The 10,192-nt window shown below is 44.1% G+C and overlaps 1 protein-coding gene and 1 long non-coding RNA gene across 2 annotated transcripts in view; one reads left to right on the top strand and one right to left on the bottom strand.

The window, feature by feature from the left end:
- LOC118598302 overlaps positions 1–925 on the bottom strand; it is a 7,909-nt gene extending 6,984 nt beyond the window's left edge. Inside the window, exon 1 of the long non-coding RNA XR_004947432.1 lies at positions 743–925. This is a non-coding gene — a long non-coding RNA (uncharacterized LOC118598302). The remainder of the gene's footprint in view (positions 1–742) is intronic.
- A 1,727-nt stretch (positions 926–2,652) lies between these two features.
- Positions 2,653–9,169, top strand: ldhba (lactate dehydrogenase Ba). The gene is made up of 8 exons (XM_024263301.2): positions 2,653–2,804; positions 5,179–5,318; positions 5,398–5,515; positions 5,586–5,759; positions 5,839–6,012; positions 6,084–6,201; positions 7,611–7,734; positions 8,741–9,169. Exons 2-8 carry the CDS (start codon positions 5,190–5,192, stop codon positions 8,906–8,908), a joined length of 1,005 nt encoding a protein of 334 aa, XP_024119069.1. The 5' UTR covers positions 2,653–2,804; positions 5,179–5,189; the 3' UTR covers positions 8,909–9,169.
- The last annotated feature ends 1,023 nt before the right edge of the window (positions 9,170–10,192 follow it).

Raw genomic sequence — 10,192 nt, 5'->3', positions numbered from 1 at the left:
TTCGCCCATCAGCAGCCGGGATAGGCTCCGGCACCCCGCGACCCCGAAAGGGAAGAAGCGGTCAAGAAAATGGATGGATGGATGGATAAAACACGTATAAAAACTTTTCTTTGTCCATACTAATGGTAAGTATTTTTTGTTAGTTATAAGCAAATGGTTTGAACTTTTGAGTTTTCATCAACGTAATTATAGTTTATTTTGATTACAGTGGTAAGAAACTAGTTTATTAAGTCGAAATGACTAATTTTACAACAAAATGTACGGTGGCCCTAAAGTACGAATCACTTCAACAAGTCACTTATCACAAAACAATTACTATGGAATACTTGTTCATTTTTCTAACATTTCAGCTTGTTTTCTGCAACAGTGTTTTTTTAAGGATGCTTAATCAACTTTTTTTGTCTGTTGATCTCTATAAATGGGGCTTTAAAAGTCCTGTCTGTTGGTCTTTACCAAATTTTTGACAAATAAAATAAACGTTTTTAATTCTTGAAAATGTAGTCAAAAACTGTCTGTGTGTTTCCCCCTAGAATCGAGGTATTACAGTTGAATTTTCAAACCATGTAAGTTTCAGAAGTCCCACATCATGATCTGGAGCTCCAGTAAAGATAACAGTCCAGCCCCTAAGCTCCGCCCCTCTGACTGGATTTTCACATTTCGGCTGTGGGTGGAGTCAGCCTCCAACTTATCTGTTTGGTTACCCTTTGAAAATAATGAAATATCCCTGGTAGAGATCAAATACCTCGCAGTGTGGGGAGTGAGACGAGGCCTTCACACTCTGTCAGGTCACCTCTGTTCTCTGACAGCTGGGAGGGTCTATTCACAACCTGCTGGTCCCTCATCCTGATTGGGTGGGGCTACATTCAGATTGGAGCACATCAAGTCAGCTGACTGACAGATCTGTTTACAGTCAGCGGCGCGTCACGGTGGCTGCCTCCAGAGTGTTTGTGTGCACGTACATTTGTGCCTGTAGATGCAGTCACATGCGCACACACAAAGTGTGTTGGAAAATTAATTGACCAAAAAAAGTCACTTTTTGTGCAAAATATACATGAAGAATACAATTGTAACTTTATATAATTGAGCTTTTCTCCTTTAAAATTCCAGCAGATTTCAAAATCTACTGTAATGATCGTGTTAACGGTTGAAAAGTTACAGTAAATCAAAGAAACACTGGAGCTCCTGTGTTAAAGGAGGTTAGTAACAACAGCCATCAACACACTCATGCATGTTGGCAGTTATAATTTTATGATTAAATTATTTAATAAAACAGGGTAACGTCTGGGTAACCATCTCCCCAAACGTCTGAGTCTAAAGTTCTTTGAACGGCGGTAACCATTTGCTCTCGTTCAGTCATGTAGGTCACAGTCTAAAGGTCTTGAAGCATATTTAGCTGATTGTCCTGCAGCTCTGATGAAATATGTCCCCCTCGCAGCAAACTCTGATGATAAGGAGAGATGATAAGAAGGTGCAAAGCTAGTCACAATGAAATCCTATAGAACATGTGTCAAAGGATCCGGCCCTCCGGGTAATTCTATCCGGCCCTTTAGATCATTTTATTTTATTGTTATTAATGACCCGAAGTTATCTTGAGCTTATTTCTAACTTGTATAATGTTGACAAAATATATTTTTATAGAGAGTAAAAATACTGAAAGTTATTTAAGGTTTAAGTTGATTTATTCTGGAATAATATTCCTGTCTTTTTAATTCATATTTATGTTAAAAGCTTCACCTTTAAAGTTTTAAAAAATGGACATTCTGCTAGCTTTTTGGTCTATTTTGGAATTTACTAAGATTTTTGGGTTATTTTGGAGTTTAGCTAATATTTCAGCAACAGGCTAGCTGTTTTGGCTAGTTTAGACTTTTTTATTTGTTTTTTAGGCTATTCTGGAGTTTAGCTAAGGCTTCAGCTAACCTAAGGTTTTTTGAGTTTCTTATGCTAATTTGGCATTTAACTAATATTTTAGCTTCAGCTTCAGCATTTTTAGCAATCAATTTTAGCATCAAATTCAGCTTACAGCATTCACACTAGCATCATCGCAGGTAATGCTGTATAACTAGTTCATAATTATGCTAAAAGTTACAGTTTTAAAAATGTAGTTTTAGAGTTAAATAAGTGTTTATCCTGTTCAATCAACCTAAGGTGTGTTTTGTATTTTGCCCCCCTGTGTGATTGAGTTTGACACCCCTGATTTAGCAGGATTCACACACAGGTACCTGTAAACGCTCAGTATATTTCCACTGTTTTTGAAACATTTTATTTGGAGGTTTAAGGATTATTTTATCAGAGAATTTAAGGTTTCCTTCAAGGCTCTGAAAATATAAAAAGACTGCACAGAAACGTGTGTTTAAGGCAGGAACTCCCATGAGAGGTCGGAACTGGATTAACCTGCACTGGAACCTGTTTAATTACACGTAAGATGTTATCGGCACAGACCTGCTCTCCTCCAGGGACACTGAGCACAACTGGAAACTCAGATTTGACTACAATACATCTTCAAATCCTGATTATATATATACATTTTCATAGTTCTAGATTCTAAAACCCAAAAGTCTGACTTTAATCATTTGATATTATGTAACTCTGGATTTGCTCTCTCACGCGCTCGTGCCTCCGCGCATGCGTGTCGCAGCTGTTAAAGGTTATTTAAGGTTCCCCCGAAAAACCAATCAGAACCGCGGACGTCACATCCGCCCCGCCCCTCCCGGATCCTCCTCTTCTGTCGGTGGTCGTGCTTGTCAGAAGACGCCGCTCCGTTATCGGGACCAGAGTCGTTATCTGTCCGTTATCTGACGTCGACCGTAAGTTTTCTTTTTTTTCCCATTATATAAATATATATATATATGTGTAAACATTTTAACCTTCTCGTGCTGCAGTTGATGAGCGCGTGCGCTGCCGCCGCGGGGGCGCGCGTGCAGAGCGTGGCAGCAGCAATGGATGCTCTGCGCGGGTAGCTAGGTCACAGTGAAAGTCACGGAGGCGGACCCTGTTCACCGAGGCTTCCGCGTCGAGCGGAGCTGCGGCTGGAACACCACTTGTCCTTCCCCAGCAATGACACGTCTGCGTGCACGAGCGCTGGCACGGACCCCCCTCCTATTCAAGGCCCGCATTCAACAGGCCTCCAGCCTCCGTAGAGCTGGGGGGAGGGGTGTTGTGTAAATGAACCTGTCCATTGTGTTCTGACCTTGATCAGACTGGATCCACGCAGGACCAGAGCCTGTCCCCATGTCCAGAGATCCTTCATCTTTGTCCTTCCATGGTTCTGGTTCTGCTGGGCTTCTCCACGACTTCCAAGTTCTTTGGTGTCCAGGAAGTCGGGGTTCGATTCCCAGGGTGCCTAACTATGTAGCCACATGGGGACCCAAGTCTTAGGTGTCCCTGTGGCGGGACGGTCCCCAGTCTGGATAAAATACAGGGTTGTGTCAGGAAGGACATCCGGCGTAAACTACAAACCACAGGTGTGAAGTTGTGAAAGCAACATCACTGTGGCGACCCCTGAAGGGATTAACCAGGGTGTCGAACTAACTCACACAGGGGGCCAAAATCCAAAACACACTTTAGTTTGTGAGCCGAACAGGATAAACATTGATTGAACACTCTAAAACTAACATTTTAAAACTTTAAAAGCGTAACTATTTAACATAATTATGAACTAAATATATAGCATTACCTGATATAATGCTAGTGTGAATATTGTAAGATGAATTTGGCTGCTGAAGATGCTGAAATTGATGGCTAACAATGCTGTGGTTGATAGCCAGCTATGATATTAGCTAAATGCCAAATTAGCTTAAAAAACTAAAAAACAAAACAAACTTTGGTTAGTCAGAACAGCTAGCATGTACCTGAAAAAAAATAGCTAAACTTCAGTTTGCCAAAAAAAACAGAAAAAGCCTTAATAAGCCAAAACAATTTGCATGTAGCTGAAAAAAATAGTTAAACTTCAAATTAGCCTAAAAAAGTGAAAAAAAGCCTAAATTAGCCAAAACAGTTAGCATGTGGCAGATTCACCTCTTCTCTTTCTCGTTGTGTCCACTCATTGACTGTATATGAGAACTGGACCGAGTGAGTGTGACGTCACCCAAAGAAAATTATCTTGCAAGTCCAGCCAAATTAAGTCAGTCAGTCAATATGTTTTTCGCGCCATGTTGGACCAGACATTGTCCGTAAGCAGTGATTGGTCCGAGTCGGTCTGAGATGCGGTTTCTATGGCAACCACTCCTTCCGATCAGGAGTAGGCTGGTTGGAAGGCCACACGCCTACTACTCGAAAGCCATCCTGTCAGATGTTTCAAAAACGGTTGATGTGAGACCGCCTACTTTTACTAAAGCATAGGATTCAACAGTTTATCACTAAAATAACTTGAACTGCAGATAGAATTAGCAAAAACATGCTAATAATAAGGTAGCAGAAGGAAGAAAGATTATTCTGACCAATAGAATGACAGTAAACGCTGTTTATTTCTCTATTGATGTTGACGGGATTTTAGCTTCTTGGAGTGGGCACTTCCTGTTTGGAACACCAGGAGAAGGGGTCACTGGGTCCCCACCTGAGCAATGGCTGCAGCAAACAAAGCTCCGTTAGGTTTGCTGACTCCGCCCCCTTCAGCTCTTTATGAGGTGATTAGACGGGTCCTTCTTTGCCGAGCATTCTGGCAGATCTCTGGTTCAAGTTTGGGCCGACCAATAGCAGCTGAGTTCTTGACCCGGTGTGACCCTGACTCCGGTTGGATCTTTCTGACCTCAGAACTTCTCATCTTCATGTTTTCTTTAGATCTGCTGTAGGGTGGAGGTACAAAGTCGCTTGCTTGTGTCTTTAATCAGATCAGACTGATACCGGCTTGGACTCTGGTACACAGACTTTGACACACCTCAAACCGGCCTCCTTAAGGTATCTGGAGGGAGGGGCTTCAGGGCAGGGGTCATTCTTAAGAGGCCTTGCTTCATCAGAGTGTTCACTTCTTCGTCTTTGTTCACACAGTAAGTGACTCTCCATCTCTCGGTGAGGCCGCCATCACGGTTGAGCCAGAACCAGGTCTGCTTCTGGTCTCGGTCTCATCATACTACAGTTTAAGAGGAGGTTCCTCTCATCTGGATCTACGCCCACAAAGCTCCTGGTTGGACCGGCCCGCCTCCTCTCGGTTAAAGTGGTTCTTTCCTCTTTGTCTTCCTGCAGGAGCTGCCATCATGTCCTCAGTGCTGCAGAAACTCATCACCCCCCTGGCCAGCAATGCCTCCGAGACCCCCAGAAACAAGGTGACGGTGGTGGGGGTGGGCCAGGTGGGCATGGCCTGCGCCGTGAGCATCCTGCTGCGGGTAAGACTCCAGCCGGCTGAGCTCAGTCCTCACCAGTTGCCCCTTTTTAAACAGCATCTCCGCCCCCCTCCCCCTCCAGGACCTGTGTGACGAGCTGGCTCTGGTGGACGTCATGGAGGATCGTCTGAAGGGGGAGATGATGGACCTGCAGCACGGCAGCCTCTTCCTGAAGACCTCCAAGATAGTGGCTGATAAAGGTCAGAGCGAGGAGGTAAAGCGCCCCCCTCCCTCATCGGGTCACTTATCGCTTTGGTTCCCTCCCCTCAGACTACGCGGTCACCGCCAACTCCCGCCTGGTTGTGGTGACTGCTGGCGTCCGCCAGCAGGAGGGCGAGAGCCGCCTCAACCTGGTGCAGAGGAACGTCAACGTCTTCAAGGCCATCATTCCACAGATCATCAAGTACAGCCCCAACTGCACCATCGTGGTGGTGTCCAACCCCGGTGAGTTCTCGTGTCGTCACCAGCCGCCGGATGTTTGCCTTCATTCATGGGTGTTCTCTGTCTCCGTGGCGACCTTCAGTGGACGTGCTGACCTACGTGACCTGGAAGCTGAGCGGTCTGCCCAAGCACCGCGTCATCGGCAGTGGCACCAACCTGGACTCGGCCCGTTTCCGTTACCTGATGGCCGAGCGCCTGGGCATCCACTCCAGCTCCTTCAACGGTTGGGTGTTGGGCGAGCACGGAGACACCAGCGGTGAGCGCTCACCCGCCCGTCGCTCCGGCAGCGGTCGGCCGCGTGGCTAACGTGTGGTGGTTGCATTCCAGTGCCTGTGTGGAGCGGCGCCAACGTGGCGGGAGTCAACCTGCAGAAGCTGAACCCCGACATCGGCACAGATGCTGACAAGGAGCAGTGGAAGGCCACGCACAAGGCAGTGGTGGACAGGTGAGCCACAAAGGTCTGATTAGCTCAGTGACGGTCTTCTGTCCTTCAATTTTAAATGCTGAATGTGTTCAGTACCACTAAATCAAGGTTTAGTGGTCAGAGGTCAGAGCCCCCTCCCCCGCTCAAACCAGTTCTACCGCTTCAGACACAAATGTTTCTTCTGGAGTGTTGACTGATCAGCTAGCATGTAGCTGAAATATTAGCTAAACTCCAACATAGCCTAAAAAATCTTAGTAAATGTCAAAATAGTCCAAAAATCCAGCAGAATGCTAATTTTTCAAACTTTAAAACTGTAACTTTTTAACATAAATATGAATAAAAACAGGCAGGATAATTTTCCAGAATAAATCAACTTAAACCTTAAAGGGTCTGGCCATCGCTAAACTCCTTCACAACGCAAACACTCGCGGCTTCTGCACAGACCGGGTGTTAAGGTAGTATCTTAAGGTAGCGCCGCAGAAAAAGTAACAACACCTATTGAGCTGGAATTTAATGAAGACAGAACACAATACGGTATTCTGCATCTAAAATGAAAGTTTTTTTTTTCCCGCTGATTATCACTGGTGAGGGGATAAATAGAGTGTTGTGTAAGACGGGGGGCGGAGCTTGCAGGACGGACTCTTCCTGGAGGGAGCTGTTGGCATAGATCTTACGTCAGCACGTTTCCATCCACTCGTTTTCGTGGGTATGGGAGGGGCTCCTGCTGACAGTGCAGGTTTTTAGAGGATTGCTCTTAAATGCATGAATAGATGAAAATATCATTTTGGGGTTCTTTATAGTGAGGAATGAACAGTAAAATGCATTTAAAACCTCAAAGTAGAATTTTCATGGTAGGGCCGCTTCAAATAATTTCAATATTTTACTCTCTATAAAAATATATTTTGTCAAAATTAAACAAATGATAAATATGGTAAGCGCAAGATAACATCAGGTCATTAATAACAATAAAATAAAATGATCTGGAGGGCCAGATCCGCACATATTATCTTATGCTGCACAACACTGGTTACTTGCTGTCCAGAGCTGCACTGACATGATCCTGTTTGGCACAGGGAATCTTCTATTTTGAGGATAAGTTTTAAAAAAATCACAATTTGAGAGATTCTAGGTTCTTGTTATATTTTTGCCTTTGTTCATGCCCAAAAATAGAATTCATATTTATTATTGAAAAAAAGAAGCTCATGAATGTAAATCCAAATGTCTTAAAGGCTGGAGTAAGACTATACGGCTCCTTCTAGGTTTGATCAGTAGAAAACGAGCCTAAACGGCTCTTTTACTGGTAAAGGTCACCGACCCCTCCCCTAGAATAAACGTGACAATAGCATTGAACCAAACAGGAGTCTAGTTGGTACCATTCCCGCATCGTAGCCCCTCCCACTCTAACCCACTCTGCTTTCTTTGTGCTGCAGTGCCTACGAGGTGATCAAGCTGAAGGGTTACACCAACTGGGCCATCGGCCTGAGCGTGGCCGACCTGACGGAGAGCATCGTGAAGAACCTGAGCCGCGTGCACCCCGTCTCCACCATGGTTAAGGTCAGAGCCCCCTCCCCCGCTCAGAGCAGTTCTAACACTTCAGACACAAATGTTTCTTCTGGAGTGTTGACGGATCGTTCTTTAAGTGGCCTCTTCCAATGAAGTCTATGCACACACACACAGTATGTGGCCTTTGAACGCACGTTAAAGGCTAAACCATTTCAAACTTTTGACCAATAAAGATCCAGATTTGGTAGGGGGGATAGTGTTGGACACCAAAGTAAGAACCATTATGATTTACGCGGTTCTACCGTAACCGAAATAACCTGCTGTAATCGGTGCTCATTTCATTGAAGGTCTATTTGTTTTAGGACCTGTCAATCACTTCTACTCTGTTCAGTACTTTGAAGTTCTAGACAATCCCCCTTTTATTTGTGTTTCTTTATTCGCAGTTTGACGAAGGGCGGGGTGACTTAACGATAACAATATTTATCACCATAGAACTTTTTCTCGATAGGAAATAAGACTCTTATTTTGAAGGCCCGGTAAACACTTGACAGTTGGGTTCTCCATATTCGGTATATTCGCGGTCCCTAACCCCCACGAATGGGAGGAGGGGTGGTGGTGGTAATAAATTGCTTATAGTTTTTGCCTCGTTTTAAGCTCACGATCATTTATTCACATGAAAATGTTTGAATAAAAGCTGCTACAATCCTCCAAACTCGAAGTTCTGCTTCCGGCTAATCATGTCTGGCCGCCATCTTGTCTGCAGTCCTCTTTTGTTAGAGAAATAACTGAAGGGTATCAAAATAAAAGCTCCTCACTGTAGAAAGTAAACATTGGGTATAAATATGGATTATAAAGTTTATAACTTGTTTCCTGCTTCTCAACCTTTAAACTCTAAAGAAAAAAAATCTGGTTTCTGAGCGGTTCAAATGCTCATAATGACTCGACAAATTTCTGCTGACTCACCCTGCCGTTGCAGTTTGAGCATTTAGGGGTTGCCACGGTGACCGGCCCGCGGCTGCATCCTCACCAGCTGACAGTGGGCGTGTCTGTGTTTCAGGACATGTACGGGATCGGCGAGGAGGTCTTCCTGTCCCTGCCCTGCGTGCTGAACAGCTCCGGCGTGGGCAGCGTGGTCAACATGACCCTGACCGACGGGGAGGTGGCCCAGCTGAGGAAGAGCGCCGACACGCTGTGGGGCATCCAGAAGGACCTGAAGGACCTGTGAGCGCCGCGGCCCCCAACCCGCCGCCGAGTGGTGTCCCCGCCTGCACTCCCCGCTCCGCTCTGGAGGAGCACACCTGTGTTTTTACCCCGTCTCTTCACTGCCCCCCGCTGAAAACACAGGCGTGCTCCTTTACCGAGCGCTCCTGAAGCTGCTGTTGGTGTTTGCAGATGTCAGCTGATCCGTGCTCTTATGATCACCCCCCACCTGTGTGTGTTTGTTACCTTCTACCTGTTACTGAATAAAGTTGAGCGTCTACCTGTCCCCCCCCCAGACTGTTTTTCTCTGCAAACATTACAACTCGGTTTGAGAAAACTGACATTTTCTAAAGATTTATTCACTTTAAACCGGGGGGGGTCAAACTCAATCACACAAGGGGCCAAAATCCAAAAAACACTTTAGGTCAAATAGGATAAACATGTATCGAACAATCTAAAACTACATTTTTAAAACTGTAACTTTTTAACATAATTATGAACTAGATATATAGTATTACCTGTGATAATGCTAGTGTGAATGCTGTAAGCTGAATTTGGCTGTTGAAGATGCTAGTGCTGATAGATGAAGATGCTGAAGCTAATAGCCAGTTAAAATATTAGCTGAATGTCAAAATAGCCTTAAAAACTAAAAAAAAGTAGGTTAGCCAAAACAGCTAGCATGTAGTTGGAAAAATAGCTAAACTTCAAAATAGCCCAAAAAACTGAAAAAAAGCATAAATAAGCCAAAAAATCTAGTGTGTAAATATTAGCCCAATTCCAAAACAGCTTAAAAACTTTAAAAAAAGCCTCAGTTGGCCAAAACACCTAGTGTGTAAATAATAACCTAACCTAAATAGCTAGCATGTTGTTAGTCAAAAATGGACTAATAAAATAGGAAAAAAGTCTAAATTAGGTAAACCACTAACATGTAGCTGAACTACACTGCTCACAAAAATGAAACACTTTTTTATTGTGCCTGGCAAGCATACAAGCTGGTTGGGGCCACACAAGATACTGAACAGTTTAGGAAAAAAATGACTAGCCTGCTGCATCTTCATTTCACTCTGATTTGATGGTGTCTACACAACTGAGCCTCTGTAGGCTGAAAACTTTTATTTCCACTAAAAGACTTGGCATCCTTTTGTTCCTAAGACACCGCCCTGTCGTTATTTGTATAGATATTCATATGGAGATCTGATGTATCCAATGTGTTTCTTTAAAGTACTCCTTTAATTTTTGTGAGCAGTATATAATAAAATAAAAATTAATAAAATAAACTGATCTGGATGTCATTACCCAGAGAGCCAGA

Source organism: Oryzias melastigma, unplaced genomic scaffold (assembly GCF_002922805.2).
Source record: "Oryzias melastigma strain HK-1 unplaced genomic scaffold, ASM292280v2 sc00308, whole genome shotgun sequence".
Lineage (NCBI taxonomy): Eukaryota > Metazoa > Chordata > Actinopteri > Beloniformes > Adrianichthyidae > Oryzias > Oryzias melastigma.
Note: the sequence above shows the minus strand (reverse complement) of the source record. Positions and strands in the feature narration are given on the sequence as shown.